Source organism: Saccostrea cucullata, unplaced genomic scaffold, assembly GCF_032062105.1.
Source record: "Saccostrea cucullata isolate Sc308-1 unplaced genomic scaffold, CSIRO_AGI_Scuc_v1 ctg8564, whole genome shotgun sequence".
Classification (NCBI taxonomy): domain Eukaryota; kingdom Metazoa; phylum Mollusca; class Bivalvia; order Ostreida; family Ostreidae; genus Saccostrea; species Saccostrea cuccullata.
Genome location: NW_026930887.1, coordinates 9496 through 35026, shown reverse-complemented (window position 1 = coordinate 35026; position 25531 = coordinate 9496). Strand labels below are relative to the sequence as shown.

Below are 25531 nucleotides of genomic sequence, written 5' to 3'. Positions count from 1 at the left end.
TGATTTGGCTAAATGTGTATGTTTTGATACTTTACCGAAGCTTCATCCCAGGTTCCTTCTGTTTCATTTAAATAATAACAATGGCCATCAAAGGGATACCATCCATCCTGACAGGCTACAATGAAACAAATGACATACATTCATCAGCCTTGCTCTAACAAAAAAATACCATAGTTTACTATAGTAAATCAAGTTTTCACCATAGTTAATCAAAGATCCAAAGTTTTAACCATAGTAAATCAAAGCTCCAAAGTTTTCACCGTAGTAAATCAAAGTTCTAAAGTTTTAACTGTAGTAAATCAAAGTTCCAACTTTGGTAAATTAGTTAACTATGGTAAACTACAGTTAACTATAGTATTTTTTTGTAAGGGTGGTTCTTTTCTTTTGAATATAAATTTTTAAAAGTTTTATTCCATATTTGTAAAAGGACTTGGCACGCTTGTCGTAAAACGGCCTTAAGCAGGTACAAGTTAAAATAGAAGAACATTTTGATGAGGCTCGTGATGGATATCACAGATTATTGTTAATAATATTCATTTGAGACTGGGTTCGAGGGCGTCAACTTGCGTTTTGTCCCAAGAAGTAAACAAACAGCCCCGTACAAACCTTTCTTTTTTTTTTGACAATTTACGCGTGCTTCCATTAATTGTTGACACTGCCGGGATTAGAGGGAGTTACCAAAATATACACAAGTTTTAATAAATCAATTTTTAGCTCACCTGAGCCGAAGGCTCAAGTGAGCTTGTCTGATCAAAATATGTCCGTCGTCTGTCGTCGTTGTCGTTAACTTTTCACATTTTCGACTTCTTCTCAAGAACCACTGGGCCAATTTCAACCAAACTTGTCACAAAGTATCCTTAGGTAAAGGGGATTCAAGTTTGTTCAATTGAAGGGCCACGCCCCTTATTCAAGGGGAGATAATTCAGAAAAAGTGAAAATTTGATTGTATGTTTTAAAAATCTTCTTCTCAAGAACCACTGGGCCAGGAAAGTTGAAAATCATGTGGTACCACCCTCAGGTAGTGTAGATTCAAGTTTGTTCAGATCATGACCCCCGGGTGTAGGATGGGGCCAAAATGGCCGATCAAAGTTTTACATAGGAATATATAGGAAAAATCTTTAAAAATCTTCTTCTCAAGAACCACTGGGCCAGGAAAGATGAAACTCGTGTGGTATTATCCTCAGGTAGTGTAGATTCAAGTTTGTTCAAATCATGATCCCCGGGGCTAGGGTGGGGTCAAAATGGCCGATCAAATTTTTACATAGGAATATATAGGAAAAATCTTTAAAAATCTTCTTCTCAAGAACCACTGGGCCAGGAAAGTTGAAAATCATGTGGTACCATCCTCCGGTAGTGTAGATTCAAGTTTGTTCAAATCATGACCCCCCAGGGCTAGGGTGGGACCAAAATGGCCGACCAAAGTTTTACATAGGAATATATAGGGAAATCTTTTAAAATCTTCTTTTCAAGTACTTCAAAGCCATGATTAGTGATATTTATATGGAATCATCCTCAGGTAGTGTAGATTCTAGTTTGTTCAAAGTATGACCCCCTGGGGGGTTAAAATTCAAGTCCCCCCCCCCCTTTACCTCAGGTAAACTTTCAGGTCTGATTTGATAAGTGCTTTTTCCTAGCCGATTTGCTCAGGTGAGCGCTGTGGCCCTTGGGCCTCTTGTTTCTGATGTTGCTGCGGGACCCGATCCGAAACTCGTCGCCACCTTCTTTTTAATATTCCTGGATCCGTCACAGGTTGAGATACATTTTGAGACACAGATGAATGCGAATACATGTGACAATTAAAAACATTAATGTAGTCACATGATGTGAACATGACAATTTTCTCACTCGCGCGTTCAATTTCTATTATTTGGGCCGTTCACAATGGATTTTTTTATGCAAAGCCTTATTTAGCAAAAAAAATTTAAAAGTTATAAATGTCGTTGCTTTATGAATATTGATTTAATGATAATTACTCTTGTTATAATGTAGAATATTAATAATTACTCAATATTGATGAATTTGATGACTTTATTTTGATTTAAAATCATTTATGATAATAATTATGTTAACTCTAGTATCTTTTGTCGCCCGCGTGGCGCAGTGGTAAGAGCGTCTGCTCTACAGTCGCGAAGTAATGAGTTGATGGTTGGAATCCCACTTTGGGACGTGGAGACCAGTCCTTCGTATGAAACAGTATAAACCGAAGTCTCGTGTCGCAGTAGGTGCTGGCACAAAAACGTCCCTCCCTGCTCAATGGTCCTGAGTGCAGAGAATAGGACACTCCAAGAACTTTACAAGGCAACTTGATCCACACTTCTTTGTTAGGATAGTGTAAGAATCGACAGGGAATTGAACGCAAACATTTTCCCCTTTTATATTTTGTAAATTTCAAAATCTAAATACACTGTTCAATACAAGATTATCCGTTCACAACATGAAATATTTGTGAATGCAGTTGAATTTTTGACTGAGAATAACAAAATGCAAATATACTAATGCAGGGACACGAAATCAGAGCTGGACAATCAAGAACAACATATGGTTTACGTTTATTACACTAATAATTAATTCTTAGTAAATTTGTTGATATTTGGATATCATAATTATTCAGATTTATATGATGTAACAATTCCTAACTCTCTAATTGGTTGTGGTCCATCATTCTAAAAATCATAGTAAGTTATGTTGCACTAGACCTTCTACATGAACATTATATTAAACATTTTTTTTTACACTGGACTAAAATAGATCAAGAATTTCTAACAACTGATATGATTTAGCAACCCTCGAACTACAATGTTTACTCGCCTTTATGCTCGGGGAATACTGCTCTTGTGGTAGCTTACTTGTATTGTCCTCTAAACAGCAATTATTGTATGATATTATTAACATTTTATATGAAGAAGCATGGTGGGACATGTAATAGGTAAAATGTCTTCGGAATTTTTGTCAAAAGTTAATCAATATTGAATAATAATAGAAGTAATTAAACAAAGATCCGTGTCCTAAAAATCATAAGTAATTAAAAAATATTATCTTTGATTAACTTTCATTGCATATTTGAATATTATTTCATTAATAAAAAAACAAATTGTAATTGATTTTCTGCAAAACGACTCAGAATTAAGCAGTTTCAGTATTTTACGAAAATCGAGTATATATGACGTCATTTTTAATCGCCATTTTAAGCTAATTAACACATTTCAAATTTAAACAGCCAAATTTTCCGAATTAAAGTGATAATATTTAGTGTTCTATTGTCATTTTACAAAGTTGTACTACGCTTAGTTCAATATTCACAAATCCTATATGTAAACGACATAAAGAAAGGATTTTTTAAAATAATGAATATCCGTCATTTTGAATCGCCAATTTGACTTTTAACTTACAGCTGCACTGTCATTGAATTGTAGAATTGTGAGCTGCAGAGGTAAAAATACAAATCTGCAGTGTGTTGATATTTGCAAATGAAAAATCTTGACCAAAGCAGAGTATAGAAACAATAGACAAATAAATCAGAGAAAATTCGAATTAAGTGTAGAAACGACTTTTCTGAATTAAACTAAAAAGCTGAGCATTCTATTATCCTTTTTAAAGCTGTATTACACTCAGTGAGATATTCACACATTACTTCTCCATTTTGAACAATGTTATGAGAAAATTGGAAAAATTGGATGTCTGCCATTTTGAATCGCCATTTTGACCCCTTTAACACCATTTTCATGAAGTCCAGCATATTTTTTTCGAATTTAGCATACTCGAAATAGGTTGAAAAAGTATGCTGGACCAAATAATAATTATTTGTCGTTAGAAGTTATTTCTAGCCTTCTTTTTAAAAATCAGGACCAGACTACAAACTCTATCAGAATTTAGTCTAGCATTCCAAAAATTCACTTCCGCTTTTGAGTTATTTCCCTTTAAACGAAAATTTATAGGCTATCATTTCCAGACAAAGACTCGAAGATGGCAAGTGGTGGCGTCTCAATGATTAAAATTTCTCAAGAGGGACGTTAAACATTATACAATCATTAAATCTAGTATCTTTTGATACGAACAAAAGAAAAAATACCTTGATAATTTGCCCAGTATACTGAAGCATCAGTTGTGTTGTTATAACTGTTTACCAATTTTACGTCTAGGTGGACTTGAAGAAGCCGACACGAACGCAGGTTTTCATCATACAAAATACTAACGCACTCCGGTGAGTACATTAAACAATGAACAAAACACGAGAGATGAGTGATTTCCGCTTTAGTTGTCAGATAGTATTGCGTGTCGGTCCAGCCGTCGTATGAAGGGTCTCGTTGAAGTACGATTTCCTTGAATTCTGAGCTTAGACAAATATTTTGCACAGAAAATGTTGAAAGAACACAAAGTACGTAAATAAAGCACTGCATTTTTCTCATATACCTTACAAGAAATCCTTTAAGCACTATTTGGTTATGATAACCATCTTTCGATCTTCGGACGTCAAATGCAAGTATCTTTGACATTTTTATTATATCCAAAGATTTTAATAATAGTGAACTATTTTGTTTTATTAGACTACTGTCATATATTGATCATTTCCCATTACAAGAGCAATTAAAATATTTGAAGTCTCATCCTTTGATTATTTGAATTGATGGAAACCTGTAATGTTCTGGACACCATTGACTGTATTGATTGGTAGGTCACGGTGTGTGCTGGATACTCATGAAAGGCAAAAAGTTATATCAGAGATCTAACATGGGGTCAGCGAACCTTGAAGAAATAGCCTACATTAAACTTTTGCAAGACAAATTACTTGATGTTGGCGTTCTTATCTGATCAACTGTACGCATGAAATTAAAACAGTAAGCCGGATTATACAAATCTGCTTTAATGTTTTAATTTACATGCATAGGGTTGATCCGTACGTCGTGGATTCCCATCGTAAGACGTGGAGAGCGGTCCTTCAGATGAGACCGTATAAACCTAGGTTCCGTGTCGCAGTAGGTGCTGGCAGGAAAAAGATCCCCCCTGATCAATGGTCGTGAGTGCTGAGTGAAAGAAAAAAGAATTGCAGCCCTCCAATTGCAAATGGTAGTGTTTCCATATGATTGAAACATTTTCGAGAGGCGCGTTATACATACAAACAAACATGCTTGTATAGACAAGTGTGGCTTGCTCCATTATGATTAAATGCATTTATTTATAATACTTTCTTCAGGCAACATTTTAAAACACGTTAAAATCTTGCTTTAAAACTTTGCAGTCTCATTTCATTTTCATTGCTGATTGGCGTCGAAATATTCGGATGGCTCGTACAGACGCAATCGGAGCTTCTCGGGCCTTTCCGACTAGCGGAAAAACGATCTCGAATGTATATGGTAGACGCCATTACAACCCTCCCTTTTCACGATCTTTGAAATAAATGCATGGATACCTTTTATCTGTGGAATATGGAGTTTGACTTTATTCAATGTAATGATATTACCTAAAACATACCATAGAAGGGACTTCTAACTCAGTCTATCCTATATTTGAATAAACAGGAAATGTATAAATTTTGAACATCCGGTGATGTTAATACATTCGAGGTTGTTTTTCCGACCTCTGACGGAAAGACCCGAGATGATGCGATTGGTACAGACGTACACTAAGCTCTGCCTTCAACGGTGTTCGACCATCTTGCCGAATCAATCGTAATCTTATTTGAATTTCTTTCAAATGTCATACATTTGAAATTTGAGTTACATTGTGGCTCGACGAACACTTTGTTTTTGCTTTAAAAGCATGCTAACATAAGGTTGTTATCAAAACCTATTTACAACGAGGAATTAGAAATATTTATAAATTTTTTCGAAGAACTTTATGCAGAACTGAATATGAAATGAGTGGAAAGGCAGTTCCTAGCGGAGAATCAGTATCTACCTGATGCGTTTCCCAATCAATATCATCTAAGTTTTGAATGGATCATAGCAAAGGAGTGCTTACTGACATCGAAAGGTCAAGGTCAATTAATTAGCACATGGCTTTATAAGAGAATTGACCAATCGTAGCTTTGGTTTAATTATTTTAACTTTAATATGTTAATGGAGGGAGTGGTTGCAGGATAAAATTAATGAGCGAAAATGTCTATCATAAAGGTAAATAAATAATGGCATGCTCGGAAACATCTTATCACAAGTAATGCACGTGTCGACCATGTAAGCTCCATCTCACCTCGATCAAAAGCTACATGGAAATATATCATTTTTAAAATGTATGTTAAACTTCGAGTTTGGTGTTACAGGGTCATTCATATTTAGAAGGGTCTCGTTACGTTTAATTGTCATGTTTTCAAAAAAAAAAAAAAAAAAATCCGCTTTTTTTCTTTTTCTAAAGTTACGACTAATAAAATGTAATGTTTAATTTATAAACAGTAGGTCAAACTATAAGGTCACTGGCATGGAGTCAAAAATCATACATATATTGAGTATTTAGAAATGTCTTGTCACAGGTATATGTAAAATATGTTAACTATTGTTTCTCATTCAAAAGATTGAAGATTTCCTGAAATTCAGACGGATAGATTGACAGACGACCGCGAAAGCGGGAGAGAAAGAGAATTTTTAATTGCATATTCAAAACCTTTTCTCAAAAACACCTCTACCGTTCTCGATACTGGGATCAATATGAATAAGCCATTCAAACAATTTAAATAGAAACAAACCTAGAATTATACATGTATCTCATCCACTAAATGAAGATGTGTAAACATGAATTATTATTGACATTCTAGTGTCAGTGTTCTGATTAAAGGCGCTATATACAATGTTTCTTCTGTGTACGAAGACCTGATTTCGATTTCGGTATACAGTGATTGTTTGATCAGCTAATGGTTAAAAGGTGGATTTGATATTTTTCTCAGCAATCATGTAGATTGATTAAAGTACCATATGCATACCAATTATTTAAAGAAAATGCAAAAGCGATTTCGAAAGAGAGAAAAAATAAAGTTCTAATTTGTGAACAGATTTTCCATAAAGCAAGCAATCAAAAACGGTTACTTCAAGGTGCCAAAAATGTTTCCTAAACACACGAGAAGTTTCCATCTGATCGTTTGAAACAGAATTTTCTCCTCTTAATGACCCTGTTTAAAGACAATTATAAAAAACATGATATACTTTAACATTGGTTATGGAAATTATAAAACTGTTTGTATATGTTTTCCTTTTTTATCGCATACGGTTTTTGCTCTACTTGTCAGAGCTTATATAAATGTGATATTAAGGTATACGTTTGTCCGCTAACAATCTCAAAATGCTTCTTCTTACAGTCACTTGTTTGTAATGTTTTATGGACTTTTAATCTTAAATACTGTTCGTAATCTCCATATGTTTCACGGTTATAATAACTCGGAAGCCATTTTTGAATCGTAGTGAAAACAAGAGGCCATGGGCCTTGAAGGTCGTCTGAATCTGTGTCAGAGTAAAGAGCACGTTGGACCCACTAGGAATATTTTATTTGAATCTTACTCCCTTTCACAGATGACCTGATAGCGTAAAACACAAGACACATCGTTTGCTTTACTATCACGCATAAGGGAGATACAGTGCTGGTCTCCTCCTGCGTTATTGGGTTGGCCTGAGCCCCATTCCGGGAAAACCATGTCCGTATCACTGTGTGTCCAGATAAATTTAGTCGTGGTGTTGAAGTCTGTAGCCCCCGTCCACATGGAACAGCTGTAGAATTCAGGACACTGTTCATCAACTAGAAAACAAACGTTTTAAAAATTAATGTGGTCGTGGATATTGGTCACAAAAAGAAGGTATAGTTTGGGATTCATTATGCCTTAAAAATTTAATGTTCTTAAAAAGTTGTGAAATTGGTTTTAACAAGAGTTGAGTAGATGAATATTATAAATCATTAAAGAATATGGCAGGAAGGGGCTCATTATGGAAATATGACGTCATCAATTTGGTACAATTTTAAGTTTAATGCAGAAAGCCTCAAAATGTCTCTCATTTCATTTCTCATTTCAGTGCTAATTTTCCTTTAGAAAATAGTGTCTGCCACCATCGCCCACTTCAATTTTTGGATACATTATGTAATCTGCTTTGTAAAATCACCTATTTCAAGGTCTTGATAGGCGATGCAGGCAGAGTACGTTTTCTGAAAGAAAATGCCACTGCATATTTGTGTCTTTTGCAACTTTTTCAGAAAATACGGGAAAAGTTAATGATGTCATAATTAGCAATTAGGAGGTCAAATGAGAAACTATTGTGTATTCTTACTAATGGAATTCCTGTGATTCGGAAAAAATGAATTTCAATTCCTTATATCACTTTCATATCTTAGAAAAATACAGCGTTAAATTTGTATAGAAACTAAACCAGTTTATCAAAATATCTGTTTTATTCCTACCCTTTTCAAAACCGTTCGTAAGGTATTATATAATTTGAAAATAATGAAATATTTCCGAAAATGCAATCACGAACAGATGAGCACCAATAATAAGATAATTTCTTTCACGTATCCATTTGCTTCTTTGTTGTTTAACATTCCTCTCGAGAATTTTTCATGTATAGAGACGCCACGTTTTCCCAATGGTAAGCTGTCAATTTTGACCAGTACGTAAACATTGCAGAAGTACAGTGGATATCGTATTGACTCTTTAAAAGTATTTTATTTTTCAATTGTCAAAAACATTTAAAGTCTCTTACCACCACTGACAGGAAGAAGAAATGAATCTACGATCCAGCTAATCTCAAGAGATGATTGTAATTCCAATAAATAAGATTCTTTCTCTCTGCAAAAAATCTACAATTCAAATTGGAAAAAACCCAAATATCAGTAGACATTTCATAATGAGATTATGTAATCGTATTTTTAGCTCTACTGGTCAGAGACCAGAAGAGCTTATGCGATAGTAATGCGTCCGGCGTCCGTCCGTCTGTCTGTCTGTAAACAATTTTTCAAAATGCTACTCCTCCTACAGTTTTGGTCTGATTTCAATATAACTTGGCACACAAGTAGACTTTACTAAGATACATAATTCTGTGTATCGGTTATTGATTTCGATGAACGGTGTTGCTATGGTTACTAAAAATAGAAATTTCGGTGAAATTCTCTCAAAATGCTACTCCTCCTACAGTTTTGGTCTGATTTCAATATAACTTGGCACACAAGTAGACTACACTAAGGTACCTAATTCTGTGTATCAGTTTTTGATTTATGAACGGTGTGGCCGTGGTTACTAAAAACAGAAATTTCTGTGAAATTCTTTCAAAATGCTACTCCTCCTACAGTTTTGACTGATTTCAATATAACTTGGCACACAAGTAGACTACACTAAGATACATAATTCTGTATATTGGTTTTTGATTTCGATGAACGGTGTTGCCGTGGTTACTAAAAATAGAAATTTCTGTGAAATTCTTTCAAAATGCTACTCCTCCTACAGTTTTGGTCTGATTTCAATATAACTTGGCATACAAGTAGACTACACTAAGATACCTAATTCTGTATATCGGTTTTTGATTTCGATGAACGGTGTTGCCGTTGCTAATAAAAACAGAAATTTCTGTGAAATTCTTTTAAAATGCTACTACTCCTACAGTTTAGGTCTGATTTCAATATAACTTGGCACACAAGTAGACTACACTAAGATACATAATTCTGTGTATCGGTTTTTGATTTCGATAAACGGTGTTGCCGTGGTTAAAAATAGAAATTCCTGTGAAATTCTTTCAAAATGCTACTCCTCCTTTAGTTTTGATCTGATTTAATTATCACTTGGCACATAATTAGACTACACTAAGATACCTAATTCTGATTTCGATGAAAGGTGTTGCCATTGTTACTAAAAATAGAAATTTCTGTGAAATTCTTTCAAAATGCTACTCCTTCTACAGATATGGTCTGATTTCAATATAACTTGAAACATAATTAGACTATACTAAGATATCTAATTCTCTTTATTGGTTTTTGATTTCGATGAACTGTGTTGCCGTTGCTACTAAAAATAGAAATTTCTGTGAAATTCTTTCAAAATCCTACGTCACCTACAGTTTTGTCTGATTTCAATATAACTAGGTACACAAGTAGACTACACTGAGGTACATAATTCTTTGTATCGGTTTTTGATTTTGATGAATGGTGTTGCCGTTGTTACTAAAAATAGAAATTTCTGTGAAATTCTTTCAAAATGCCACTCCTACTACAGTTTTAGTCTGATTTTAATATAACTTGCCTAACAAGTAGACTACACTAAGATACACAATTCTTTATCTCGGTTTATGACTTCGATGAACATTATTGCAAATAGAAATTTCTGTTAAATACTCTCAAAATGCTACTCCAAATACAATTTTAGTCTGATTATAATATAATGTGGCATGCAAGTAGACTACACTAAGAACATAAAGAGACTTATAATCAAGGATCATTATTCTATTTATTGCTGTTGTAAAGTTTCAATTTCCAACTGCTGGAGTACTTTTCTCTTCCTTTGCCATAAGTACAAACAGTAGAGCTTCAGTCTCGACAGAGACTTCTGGGTTTTATTCTAAGAATATTCCAAGGCAAGATTCAGTGTTTATATTAAAATTTGAAAATTTCTTGAGAAAAAGCACTGTTCCTACCCAAACGTTGTTGTAATTTTGAATAATCTCATGGCCTTTATGAAATGTTGATCAGGTTACATATACATGTATCTGTTATTTTATTGTAGCCTTAAAATATACATGTAATTATTAAAATATTGTGCCCTTAAAATATACTATCAGAATCACAAGGGTCTTTCATAATAAATGATTTTTTTCTTGGAATAACTATTCAAAATAGCAACCAACGTTTATTTTTCATCCTTTATATGTGTCTTGGTACATGCATTTATATTTTATTTGATCGATATAAAAAAATCCCACTATTGCACTATTATATGAATATTATATACATTTCTATTAGCTCACCTGAGCCGAAAGCTCAAGTGAATATATAAAAGTGAATATAAATAAAAGTGATATATTTTGGGAAGCTGCGCGTGTAACAAGATACTCACCAAGGCTTCATCAAAAGTTACTTTTGTTTCATAGAAGAAATAACAGTGACTCGCAAAGGGATACCATCCATCCTCGCAGACTAAAGTTACAAAAAAATTGCCTTGGTTGATTTACAAACCTTAATAAATCACAATTTAAAAACAAATTGCTAACAAAGGCTACTTTCATGATTAAAACAATAAAAATTCTAAAAGATGACATATATCTTTAGATCAACATCAGTATAATTAAGAACCTTTACACCTATAGGATAGGTAATTCTCGTAAGTAGCGAGATTTCGTCAGTCAATTTTAATTTGACATATATCAAATGCTATCAAATATTTCAAAACAAAAATCTTAATTCATCTATTCAAAATCTGTCATTTATACTGTTTGTGTTGCACTGTTTTTATACTGGTACTTTTTAAGTTATAATTACGTTTAATTCAAAATCAGCAATTGTCCTTGATCGGCCATATTACCGAAAATTCGTAAATTTTCGTGTTTGTTTGATTTATATTAAAATTAAATTGTAATGTATTCTTAAAAAACGTATTTAGAAACACTACTACATGTACAGACAAGTCAAAATAGAAAACATTAATCTGAACAGGCTTGTTCCTGGAAATAAAAGTAATTTCATAACTTTGAAGTGTTGGAGCGTTACATTTGTTTTGTTTTTTTTCATAAACATGGCGCTGAAGGAGTTGCCGATCCCATTAGTATAAAGGTCCTTGGTATATTATTAAACTCTTACTCATTAATTAATTAAGATGAATAAAATAAACATAAGCTATAACATTAGTTTTTTCTCTTAAAAAAATACAAGGAAAAACATAAAACAGCTTTGCGGTTATACCCTTTAATATACAGAAAAGAAAATACCTTTAAGTCTTGCCCAGTATTGCGACTGGTCATTAGGTGTGTTGTGAGTAGGAACGTTTGTTAAATTTAAGCTGAGGTGAGTTAAAAGAAGTCGACACGATCGCAGCTCCTCATCATACAAAATGCTCGCACACTCGGACGAGTAAATTAAACAAAATATAACACACGAAGAACGAGTAGTTTCCTCCATATTTGTCAAAATGTACTGAGTGTTTTTTGGTGTCGAGCCATCAAACAAGGAATCTCGTCCTAAAATAGTTTCCTTATACATTGAAGTTAATTGGTAAGGTCTTCCAACATGTAGTATATAGAGTTGAAGAATGCAAACCAAGGAAGCAAATCCCTGCATTTTCCACCTTAGGGAACTGTCAATCCATTTGAACTTTGGGGTAATTTAATACCTTTTTTGTCTTTAAAAAATGTGATTTTTTTATCTAATATGTTTTGCAGCTCTTTTCATAGTCATATCCCTCTGATCAAAAATAATACAAGAAAAAGAATTGACATCTTGACAGCTTTGTGAAATATTATTTGAAGTACCATTGAAATGTTAAGTATGCTATTTTTAAAAGTCGATAAACTTCATGCCAGTCAAATTACCTACTTGCGGAAACTAACATTCATGATTGTCTGTTTGTCATGCATTATCGCTACAAATTTACTGAAATTTTAAAAGCTAATGTGTTTTCTAAATCGTTACTGTACCTTTATTCAAGGAGTTTAAGGCTTATTCTCGATCGCAGCAAGGGTCGATCTATTTGAGGCTGTGTTTAAAAGTGTAAATCGGATATGAGACGTTATAGGTAGTTCTACTGGTCAGAAACCTGAAGAGCTTTGGCGATAGCTATGCGTCCGGCCGCCCGTCTGTCTGTTTTTATTTTGATGAATGATGTTGCCATGGTAACTTAAATTGGAAATACTCTCAAGTTTTATTATAAAAGCTACTCCAACAGTTGTAGTCTTATTGCAGTATCTTCCCACAAAAAGAGACTTAATCAAGGATAATTCTTCTATTTATTGCTGTTGTAAAGTTTCAAGTTCCAAGCTACTTTTCTTTTCCTTTGTTATAAGTACAGACCAGTTGAGCATCAGTCTAGACAGAGACTTCTGGTTTTTATTAGTTCCGTAAAATAATTCTAAATGTATAAAATCATGAGAAAAATATTTTTGAAACTTGCTTAAAATTAAGCATTTATTGTTTTATTATGTTTCAATTCTATTATCCTTTATTGTGAAATAAAAAGATTATTTTTACAATAAGTACTACAAAGCCTGGGAGTGTGTAAGATAATGAAAGGAAATCGTCATGAATTGTCGGATAATAATGATGTGTTGAAAGTGCATGATGAACAAAAATTGAAACGTTGTTAAACGAGTAAAATTGTTTTTAAAATGGTACAGCTGCGAGTGACCAACGGATAATTTTTTGTACATTTTGCACCGCGCCTTGCAGCATAGCCTACTCTGCAGAAACATAGGCATTATCACGTGACAAAGATACATGGTTCATTGTACATGTATCAGCACGCGGTTCATCTTGAGAGGCCTACGTCTTTATTTTAATGACAATAAATTCTTATAATTTATTATTGACTTTATTACATCGATGAATTCATATAAAAATGATCACTACTTCAGCTCTGAATATCTTGTACTTTCCTTGCACTGGATACTTTTGTAATTGTAAATTTAAGTGCTTTTTGAAATGTTCAATTTGATTGCGACCGATTTGCTTTGCATTAATTTTACCTGTTCTTTACAGTGAATTGAACTGTTAAGATTGGATCTTGGAACAGGCGTCAAAGTTTGAATCTGAACATGGGACGTGGAGATCGTTCTTTTGAATGAGACCGTTCAAACCGTGGTTCCGTACCTTTGTTAATTGTCTACTTTACATTAAGGTTTTTCCATCACCCTATGTCATAGGATTTTCGAGAAAAAAAATATTGATTTAAATTCATATATACAAAAGATCAATTACATAACCCCTAACCAGTAGTTCTTTTTATTTTTTCAATAATTCCCTTGTTTATTTAATTTTTTCTTGTTTGAAAAAAAATCGTACACCCTATAATTGGAAATTTTAGCGAGACGCAAATTTAGCGATTTGTCCTTAAAGTTTGGTAATTTATATTTAGCCAGATGTTATTTTAGCGATTTTAAAATGCACATTAAAGCTATTACAAATAGAACGCAATTAATTTCTGGTGATATTCAATTTTAACGATCTCTGCACCCTCGCTAATAATGCCAAAATTAGTTCATTGTTAAAAATTCTAATTATACGGTATATCTTTCAATATGTTCAGCGCAAATTTATTCTTTACTTTTACTGTTTTTCTGAAAGCATGTATCATTTCTACAATGGGAGAGAAAAACTACTGTTTGAACAAAATCACTTTTTGCATAAACGATTTCTAGGGTCTTAGACCATGAATCTTGATCTCAATATCATAGACTATTTCTGTTATCACCATGTGGGCGCCAACAGTATGTTCAAGAATAGCGAGGTGAGATAGAGGTGTTGATCCTAAGTCCAACCATTGGACGTGGAAACCGGTCCTTCGGATGGGACCGTAAAACCGAAGAAGGAGTTGGCACGAAAAAGGATCCACAACTGCGTATCAGTAAAGACCGAAGTCGCAAGTACAAGTCTTAATATGCAGCTCTCTGCTCCCTGGTGTAGGAGTCTCGATATGAATGAAACTTTTCCGAAGGTATGTTAAACAAACTAACCAAACAAAAAATCTTTAAATGCAGACGTTAAAGAAACCAATAAATGTTGGGTATCATGAACAGATGGAATAGAAAATTGAAATATAAAGTCTTTTCGAAGGATTCAATCAACGGCATTAGCTTATCTCAAACAACAAATGATATTGAATGCGAACATTTATTTGGTGTTCGAAAATGGGCACTTTCCGAATAATTTTGTTATGAAGAAGGAAATTTTTTTTTTCATTTGATACAGATGATCATTTGATCAATGTTATCCCGAGTTTGTAGGCGTGGCTTATAGAAAAGTGTCGGTTGTGTACCCACTTTTAATAAAAGGAAAACACAGCTAACTATGGTACAATGAATCATGTTATAAGTAGCCAAATATTGCAGTAAAATTGTCTGCAAATTTACTTTCTATTGTTAGCCAGATGGTTACATGTATATCATTTTTTCTATATACCGATTTTTATTTATATATCCCTATTAAGAATAAGCGTACGTCATGCAAGATTTGACTCTCCTTAAATTTCTATTGGCTGACTTTTATTCATGTGCACAAAGATGAGCCAGGTCTTAAGGTAATTGGAAACCATCATTATTTATAATCATATCAACTATTAAATAAAAATATGATAAAGCCAAAATTATACTATTATATCGTAAATGCACGAAGCAAAGGTTGATGAATGTTCTTCACACAATGCTGAAATTCGTAACCTTTCAAAATATTAACCTAGTATGCAAATAAAGCATACCACAAAAGTATGCTGTGACGCGACCTATCAATGATAAGTCGCAGTAAATGGAACATATATTGTTAACTATTGGTGTCAGTTGTGAATTTCAATATTCAATTGCAATGGCATATATAGCATCACAACCCAAACGTAATTATTTATGATCACAACACTTTATATGATAGAACGGCCATCGGTAGGAGAGCTTCAAGCGGACTCCAGACTCGTACCTTAACTGCCTTTCCCTTTTTAATCTTCTCCTTGTGGTAGCAATCACTTCGCAGCACAGTTAAGGTTACAAAAAGGAGGCGGAGCCTAATTTGTACGGGAAAACTTGACTATGACATCATACACAATATACGTCATACAAAATTTCTTTAAAATACCACAAAATGAATTTATCTGCTAATTTAACCAGTAAGAAATCATCAAACTACATAAAAACTTACTACAGCGTGTTGTTTTGTCGTTAGTTAAATCCCACATAACAAGTTATAAACAGGTCACAGATCGCAATACCCTTGTCAATATGACGTCATTTCTTACAACGTGACGTAGTTTGTATGCAGTGAGAGACAGATCAAGTAATATTTTCTCAACAAAATATGCATTCTCTAATTAAATAAAATATTATTTATAGATATTCTATGGGGCAATAACTTGAATTTAATGTCTTCTTCACTATTTTCTTAATATATTTTCTGTACATTACGTATTTAATTGACACTGCCGTATATTTGTATGCAAGTACATTGGGGTGTAACGTGGGGGGTCTTAATAAATCGATCTAGTGCAAGGGCATACACTGTATGGATCAAAGTAAGCTTTTATATTTCAACTATAGAACTATTAAGGTATCTGAAAAGTGCTGCGATCCTGATGAAATCTTAAAAACAATTTAATTATATCAATATTTCATGCCGCTGACCAGCAAAAAATATAGCATTCGGTCATACAAGTATAATTTTAACTATGAAATTGCAGAATTTAGACAGGATCGCAGCACTTTTTAGAAACTATAATGCGTGTTGAAAATATTTATATACTAAACTTGGAAATTTATCTTGGGTTATGCCCTTGCACTAGTGACATTTATATGTACATCAATAGATAGTTTTCGATTGACCAAGAGTTACTTCCCGTTCGCCGCCATACTGGAGGTCCAAATGCTCATATTCCTTCATTGTTCAACCAATTTAAAATTTTTATATTTGCTATTTTGAATGAGAAATCATTATTTTTCTGAAGTATATAAATTTTTGAAAGCCTCCTTTATTTGAAAAAAATTATTTGATAAAGATTTTCCACCAAATATTTCTGCTATATTTTCTTAAACTTGGTAAGACAAAGAGGGAAAATCACTGAGTCGACCTCCAATATGGCGGCCAACGGGAGGTAACTTTCGCTAAATTCAGGCCTATCGAAAACTATCTATACTTCAAGTCAATGTGCTAAAATCGCGTGACTGTCGCATCACGTGACTAGTCTAAATATAAAATATAATCGTCCTCGATATGTGCTTATTAATCATAATTACAATTATCTGATATAAATAATGTACTAAAAATAATCGCCATCCCGATTACGAATACATTTTTAAATAATACAAAATTTAATTGATATTTCCATTGCGCACCTTAACTGTGCTGCGTTTCTTAATATTCTTTCTGTGCTTCTCTGATTTAAAAGCGCGTGCTTTAGAGTCGCGGATTAAGGCGTTAGTCGTTTCATTGCGGGTTCGAATACCACTGAGGGATTGTTCTTCCTATGTAAACGTATAAACCGAAAGACCCGTGTCGCAGAAAGTGCTGGCACGAAAGGATCCCTCACTGTTTATTTGCCCTGAGTGCCGAGTATAGGTCGAAATGTTTACAAAGTGGTGGCGTCTCCATATGAGTAAAAATTCTGCAGAGAGTCGTTAAACAACAGATTTAAATATAATATATATGTCCTACTGCCAGTCGTTGTTGTGGAAGTCATCGCATTCTCTATCTTTTCTTTTCATCATTATTTTTAACTTTGAAACACAGTACACTAGTGCTTGGGCTTGCTCAGCGTCGCGCCATATCGCGTAAATTATAAGAAGTTAACATGTAGACAGGGACAGTCTTCGGAAGAAATTGCGAACGATTTTTCGGGAATTCACAGAAATAAATATGTTTATGGAAAAAAAATGACATTGGTATGTATATTTAAATTTCTCTTTCTTAACTTAATACATAAATTTATATCTATATTCTATCATTTAATTCGGTAGTACATGAAGCCTATACCCCCTTCCAATATCACAATGTTGCATGTTTATACCAAGTAGATATTAACATTTTATAGTGCAGTTTGTAGTACATGTATACGTATAAATCGTTTAATAATAGCAATGAAGACAGTTTTATTGTTCATTGTAAATATTAACGTAAAAAGCAATGTACAGTCCTCTCACTAAAAACTTTTTTTTTTCGATGAGGTCTTTACATTTTCAATTTATTTAGACGAATAAATTCACGAATTTGTCTTTTTTTTTTTGGTCAAATAACACTTAAAGAACATGGTACGGTTTCAAAATAAATCAGGCCCTGTATTTTTCTGAAATATGAAAGTGGTGTTAAAAAAAATGCTCTTTCTGAAAGTTGAAATTTCATGCAGTAAAAACATTCAAATCGTTTTCCCAATATGACCTTCTAAATGCTTATTGTGACGCAATGGACTTGTGTCTTTTCCCGAAATTTTAAAAAAGTTGCAGGAGACATCAATTCTCAATGGAAATTGTCCATCAGAAAACATGCATCGTCAAGAAAAATTTTTACATAAAATTTGATTTTTTAAAAGCATTTTACGCAATATATCCATGGGCGTCGGAAGCAAATTGAAAGTGGGGTGGGTGGGTGGGTGGGGGGGGGGGGTAAACCAACAAAAAAAAGGTAAATCCGAATTTTCATGCCTATATTTTATCTATTAGAAAAAGTGTCCCCCCCGGTTCCGACGCCTATGATATCTTAATATTAAGGTTGGCGACGACCGTGGGCTTTCTAAAGGAAAGTAACAACAAGAATGAGTTTTAGACTCCTTTCTGCATTAAAAATTAAAAATGTTCCAAACTAATGATGTCATATTTTCAGAATGGTTCTCTTTTATGCCATATTCTTTAATGATTTATCATTTTCACCCATTTAACTTGTATTGAAGCTAATTTCAAAACTTTTAAAAACATTACATTTTTAAGGCACAATAAAGTCAAAACTGTACCTTCTTAATTTAATGTTCACATTCTACAAAAAATTTTTCCCTTTGCCTAAGGTACAGAGAAACTGCGTGTAAAACTAGTCCGTGACTATTCTTTTTTCGAAAAATAAACAATTTTGCGCTGTCAACAACTTTCTCTTTGCAATCCTTCACGTTTTGATTCTGGAAAACATGAAAATTGTTATTACCGGCGACTTCCTACAACTTCATGTTACATCCCGTCTTAAATACGCCGGAGGCTATTAAACGTAACAAACTCGTTATATGAACAATTTAAATATAACATAAATAAAACTGTCAAAAGAAAATCACCTGTTACATATCATTAACACTCTCTTTGTTTAAGAATAAATCTTGAAAAGAAATTCATGTATCTTTTAACTCTGTGTACAGGAATAAGTTCCAAAGCATCCGCATTCACAATTCATATCAGTGCCCCCATAAGAAATCGTAAATGTTGCAAAGGGCGGTAACTCTTCCCAAGTGACGGGATTTCTACACAAGATGCAATTATCTCTACAAGTCAGTTTGAGTCCTGTCCTTGGACAGTATACGGAACCATCACATCGACAGAAACATGACCGAGCACGACATCTAGAAAGCTGAACATCAAACCGAGTCAGTGGGCTGTGCGTTTCACCGCTGTATTCACAATTCCGACATACTTTGACAGTGCCCGTGGTTGACAAAATCTGGATACAAAATACCAGACGTATACCGGTAGATATAGTAGTACAATCAAGCTGAAATAATGCAAGAAATGCTTGTTGTAAATCAAAAAAAAATATATTCTTTATTCTCTAAAATACTCAATTCTTTAATTCGATCGGCGATAATATTTTTGTCGAAATTGAATATATAAATATGCAATTTATAAACTCTTCCACACTTTTCTTTTTTCCTTAAATAATTTGAAATGTTCACCATTTCCTTGGTCTGATCTATATCATTTTCTCAAAACAATATATTTTGTAAATTTTGCATAGACAAGCTGATTAAAGGATAGAAGCGCATGCGCTTATCTGGATCGAGGTTGGGTGGGTGCGGAATTATTACATGTAAATGTATCTACTTCAGAAAAATGTCAAATCGATATAAAGATTTGAATACTTATTCCTTAATTTTTTATAGCTTATTCTAAAAATATGTACAGAAGATTCTTTTTGTATAAAATGACTGCCGTCATGAGAAAAGGGCCCTTATCTTTTGACGTCACAATGCTCAGAAAACGACGTCAAAGTCGCGGTATTGTAAACACGGAAGTAATTTTTGTTGACTGCATTTTGTGAGCAAGAAATAAAATTGAATTTCAAAGTGTAACAACAATTTGAAATCTGTTGCAGACATTATTTAATAGGTATATGATATTCTTACTATTTAGTACGTAAATTTATTCATAATTTTATTTAAGTATTTAACTTGATGTTGATATACGGGATATTGGACATGCACATTGCTAGCTCTGGAACAGCGATTAAATCGATGTATGTGCATGACTAAATTAAAGATGCTGCATATTTGTTTTCTGAGCAATTTACAAATGCTTAAATTTGAATTCATGTTAAGAAGTCTTAATATTAAAAGGTATATTCCATATACATGTATTTTTTTTCAGAGAGAGAGAGAAAGAGAGAGCGAGAGATCTGTGCGCATATAGTAACTACCGCTCTTATAAGCGCTACTTTTTCCCTGAAAAATATATACCCTAATTTAAAATGTATTAAGCCATTTTAAATTTAATCCATAGTTAATCATACTGATGTACCCCGATAGCCAGCGTTCGGTGAACTGTCGATTTTAAAATGTGTGTAAAAAAAAAAAAAAAAACGGGGGGGGGGGGGTAGGAAGAAGACAAGCCAAAAGAAAAAAAGGATCTCCGAATAAAAAAAAAACGGTTAAAGCTAAGAAACATAATCCCTCTTTGACTGAATAACGATACTGGATACATGGGAGATCCAAACCTTCTCCATCAAGAATAAATAATTTTTACTAAATTAACAGGAATAGAATATGCTAAAAAAAGGAAAAAATACGGAGGATGGGGATGCCACGAAAATTTTGCGAAAAATAAATTTTGTTTCAAAAACTAATTAAAAATGATCAAATAAATACATTCGAAGGAATTGTATGGTAAAAATTACTATTGTTTCAAATTTCTGAAATTGTTCCGATGAAATGAATGAATGAAAGCCCACTGTAACCTATTTTGCAATATGTTGAGAAATTAAATACAGCTATTGTAGACTTTTCCCAAAAGCATTATAACCAAATGTTGAAGAAATTAACAATACTACATCGACAGTGATATTATGAATTAGGATATTTATAAACCAAAAGGAAAAAAAAACCCTAAAGATTAAGCGAAAAGACGTACGGATTTCTGGCTAATGTCTGATATATATGGCTACATCTCTTGAGAATACATCACTGTTAGAGCAAAAAGTAAAAGTGACGTATGGTTATGGGTGTAATTTCCAAAAGTTATGAAAAGGTTTAAAATCTTTTAAAACTTTAATGAGCGTGAAATATATAATTATCACTGACTATTGAATTCATGATATGAAATAAGTCACGTTTTGCGTTGAAATCTTCAACTCGGTTACATGTATCAAAATACCCTGCATATCTCGACATTAATTTCTTAAAGTTCCGTTCCGTTGAAATCGAGATAAGACTTTATATAATAATCCTAACATGACTCTACGGAAAGGAATTAATATACAAACACAATTTTTTTCTGCTTTTAAATAAAAATATTGGCCATTACGGTCGCACAAAAGTAGCAACGGGTGTGGGGGTGTGGGGGTGGGGGGTTACATTGAAAGTCCGGTCCCCCCCCCTCCACACATACACATACACCCTTTTTGTTGCAGCATAGTCAAAATCATGCACTATAGGGCAAAAGAATAAGGCAGTGTATTATGTTTGATTAAGAAAATTTGATACTGAAAGAAGACTGACCCCCCCACCCCCACCCCCCTCGATCCCAACGGTGAAATTGGATTCGAATTTCGACAACCCCTCCCTCCCCACTTTTTTTTTGATTGGGTAGTTTTTTTTAAAGATAAATTCATTTTTTTTCTGGCTGAACCCCCCCTCCTTTTTTTTTTTTATTTTGATATGTTTGGTATGCTTTGCTAGTAATAGCTAGGGAAAAATGGTTTGCCTAAATATTTTAAGCGAAAGAAAGTCAAATTAGAGCGGTATATTATTACTTAATTAACAGCATCGCCTCATACACATTTTAGCATCAACTTTTGTTGGACGTAATATTTCATTATTGGATAAGACAATAGCATCGAAATGTGAAAAGCTTATGGCATCAAGTGATTTAGCCATTGTCACGGAAAATGAATAAGGAATATTTGGTGGTTGAAAGTGCCCACAACTGAAAAAGATATAGCCCCCCCCCCCTGAAATGGCTTCCTACAGGGGGGGGGGGGATTGCGTATTAGTACCGCTACATTTTCGAAGTTTTCATTAACGCACATAGTCATTACCGCTACAAAAACGTTACATTACCGCTACATTTAAAAGTATACATGTACATTACCGCTACATTCATGCCCCTTTCGTTAGCAATCAACTTATGCGTGTACAGATTGATTTTAAAGTACAATAATATATTTGAAATTTATTCTATTTCATAAATCAAGCACTATCCATAGATAAAATTCACAGTATTCACATTCTTCTGTTTAGAAATCGAAATTGTACTTTACTACACATTGAGTGAATTGTGTTGATTGGAACTAATATTCCGTACCATACCTTGCTGGTTCAATATGTAGCGGTAATGAGCTGTTTTCGGCCAAAAAAAATGCAGCGGTAATGATTGGTCGAAAATTTGAAAAAAAAAAATGTAGCGGTAATGAGTTGAAATATTTGCAATTGGCGATGTAGCGGTAATGTTGACCTCCCCCAGCGGGTCTGCCGTTCTTGCGTAAAATATACTAGAATTCATTCAGTTTCAGTTTCAAATAGATTTCGTCAAAATTTTAATGGAACTGTAATTTCGCACACAAAAAGTCAAGCACCGTTTAGTGCACATGTAATAAAAGGAGACAAGAACAGCACAATTCGCCATCTCTTTGATTAAATTATACAATATTAGACATAAACTTTTTTTTTAGGTCACAGTAGCGGTCCTTGTAAGAAATATACAAATGTTGTGTTCAAGTGAAACAGGGTGCAGGTGCCACAGAATAAAAAAAAAGGTTAATGTGCAGAAATATTTGTAACCGATTTTAATTGAGATTTACTTTTTAAACAAAGTAAGAAGTTAAAATACGGTTTCAATTTGAGGTATAAATGCAAAGAAAGTTTCAATTTAAGGTACGGTATATAAATCATTCATAAGACAATCCTTTATTTGCCTATTTACTATGTTTCTACTCCATAACTAAGAAAGGCGAAGAAAATGAATTGTATAAACAATGGAAACTTAGAGCTTTGAACATTTTTAATAAAAAATATTCAAAAACGTAAAAATTAAAATCCGTTTGCATGGAAAGGGAACGTCGTATTTTTTTTAATTCATGAATGTTTATAAAAGAAATAAACAATTTAAAAACAAGTTTACATATCTTGGCGTATCTGAATTTATTTCTCAATTGAATTTTTCGGTGATACAGAAAATACATGGTCTTTTTTTCCGTAACAGAATAAAGTTACGTGCATGTGCGTTTGTGAGTGAATGCTGTCTCATCAGATTTTTTTTAAATATCGGGATCGATGTGCTTTTTGCGAGGGGGTGCCCCGTTTTGCGCGCGGTGTCCATCTGCATGGGATTCTCTCTCTCTATATATATATATTTCTTTTAATCTTTAAGTGCTACAAGTGCTTTATATATTTTATAAATTGAATTATATTATTTTAAAAAGAATAATTTTTATGGATTTAAACAAATATTAGTTTCCTATTGATTATATTGTAAACCGCCGTTCCTAGATTCTGTCTAGACCCACATCCCCCCTTTATGAAATTACTCAGTAGATCTGCTCTAAAATAGCACGAAAATAGTAATAACATACGAAATCACTTCACGAATATTTACATACTAGTCGCTTGAAAGAAAAAAAATTAAATACTTTCTCAAGTTTTTGATTCTCAAAACGATTGGGGTTATTTGAATAACATGTAATTTTAAGATTTTTTGAAAATTGAATTAGACGGAGGCGACGTCATTACGTTTACAGTGAGTAACGTCAAAGTTGTTTTTGGAGCGCCTTACTAAAATGCTTATAAAATACCGAAAAAGTGAGATATTTTCAAAATTTATGTATATTTGCATTCAGAAAGAGTCCGGCTATCAAAATTTAACAAAAAGTCAATTTGTGAAAATTTGACCTTAAGGGCCCTTTTCTCGTGACGGCAGTCAAATATTTGTCGCACTTTAATAATGACTTCATGAGAAAGTTTTTTCACACGCCAGAAGGCACCTGTTTTTCATATGTTCAATAACCGTCACAAAAGCTAAGTCGGTAGAGCTTTCGATCCCTGTTTTGGAAGGTCGTGAGTTCGAATCTAGACCGCAAGAGACCCAAGTCGATAATGAATAGGTAGCAACTGTTTCTCCCCATGCTCTCGGACCGTTGAAGTGAACTTTGCGGGTCCTTTGGATGAGACCTTCAACCCCGAAATGCCTTGTCAAGGCAGGCGTTCGCACGATAAAGATTCCAAACAGCTCAGTGGCCACAAGTGCCGAGGAAAGGTCAAAATTTTAAGCCCTTTTCTGGTTTATCGAGACGTCTCTATATGAGTGAAATATACTCGAATTGTACGTAAATCAACGTACATTCAATTAATCATAATTATGCTCAATACTTTCATTAGATCGGGGTAAAAACATTTTAAGAAGTACGGAATCCTCCGGGATTCGATCTTAGAATCTCTCACATGCTAAGAGAAAATTATACCTCTTGACCAATGCAGTGCCTTAAAAGAAATCCCTTCTAATTAAATGGAAGGAGTGGGCCACTTGTTTATATTCCCGTTCACGTTCGATATTGCTGAAATTTATACAACACGTCAAATCAACCAAGAAATATAAATCCCCGCTTGCAGGAGGTAGAAAAAATGGATTCAATCGCTTTTAATCAGAAGAGGGCAAACAAACAATATTTAGAGATGGTCTTAAACAGTTAAAACCACTTTTAAATATTCTGATAACTAAAAATTCTTCTAAGGTATTGAAATATACATACCATTGTGGGTACAAGTCCGTTGTTATGACATGATGTATTAACTTTATTAGAATTTAATACAGCTCACAACTGCCTGTTATAATCATCCGTGTTTACGAAGGATGGTGAAATGTCAAAACAGTTTTCAGTGTGCATGGGATATATAATGGGCGATGATAAATTTTATTGTCTGCAACAGTGTAATAGTATAAAAGTAGGTTAAGTAATTTGTTTTGAAGATTTCCGTTTATACGCTGTGGTCTATATAAATCCCGGGTTTTCTCTTTATCCGGACATGTTACACGGAAGACAACTCAATAGTTGGAGGGTAATATTTGCAACAATGGAGCGACTAAGCGCCCTTATTCTGTTAAAATAAATGCACCTGTATACAAGTAAGGCCATATTTAAAAAAAAAATGTTTGGTTGCCGTCTTTCGACCAACTGACTAAAATTGGTCTGACTGAAAACTTTTTTTACCTTGCAGGACACGGTATTTCTTTTTTAATTCCCCTCAGGTAAACAAATACGTTGAAATGTTCTGGGAAAAAAAAGGATTTTTCCACCTTCATGAACTTACCTACCCAAGAATTTTATCTTGAGTTGAGACAGGGTAAACACACATTATTTAAATATGGCAAGTTAGCAATTCAGGGAGCTAGGATTACTTGTTTTCGGGGTAGCCAGTCACTTTAAGGTGACTTTTAATACAATCTATTTACATATTGTAACTGACCTGTTACTTTCTTTTTATATTTCCACTGACCAGCAT

At 33.6% G+C, this 25531-nt stretch overlaps 1 protein-coding gene across 1 annotated transcript; it reads right to left on the bottom strand.

The window, feature by feature from the left end:
• Nucleotides 1-7477: 7477 nt before the first annotated feature.
• On the bottom strand, nucleotides 7478-12289 carry LOC134230441 (lithostathine-2-like). The gene is made up of 4 exons (XM_062712274.1): nucleotides 11877-12289; nucleotides 11009-11088; nucleotides 8670-8766; nucleotides 7478-7716 (listed from the first exon to the last, which is right to left on the bottom strand). Exons 1-4 carry the CDS (start codon nucleotides 12223-12225, stop codon nucleotides 7478-7480), a joined length of 765 nt encoding a protein of 254 aa, XP_062568258.1. The 5' UTR covers nucleotides 12226-12289.
• Nucleotides 12290-25531: the final 13242 nt, after the last annotated feature.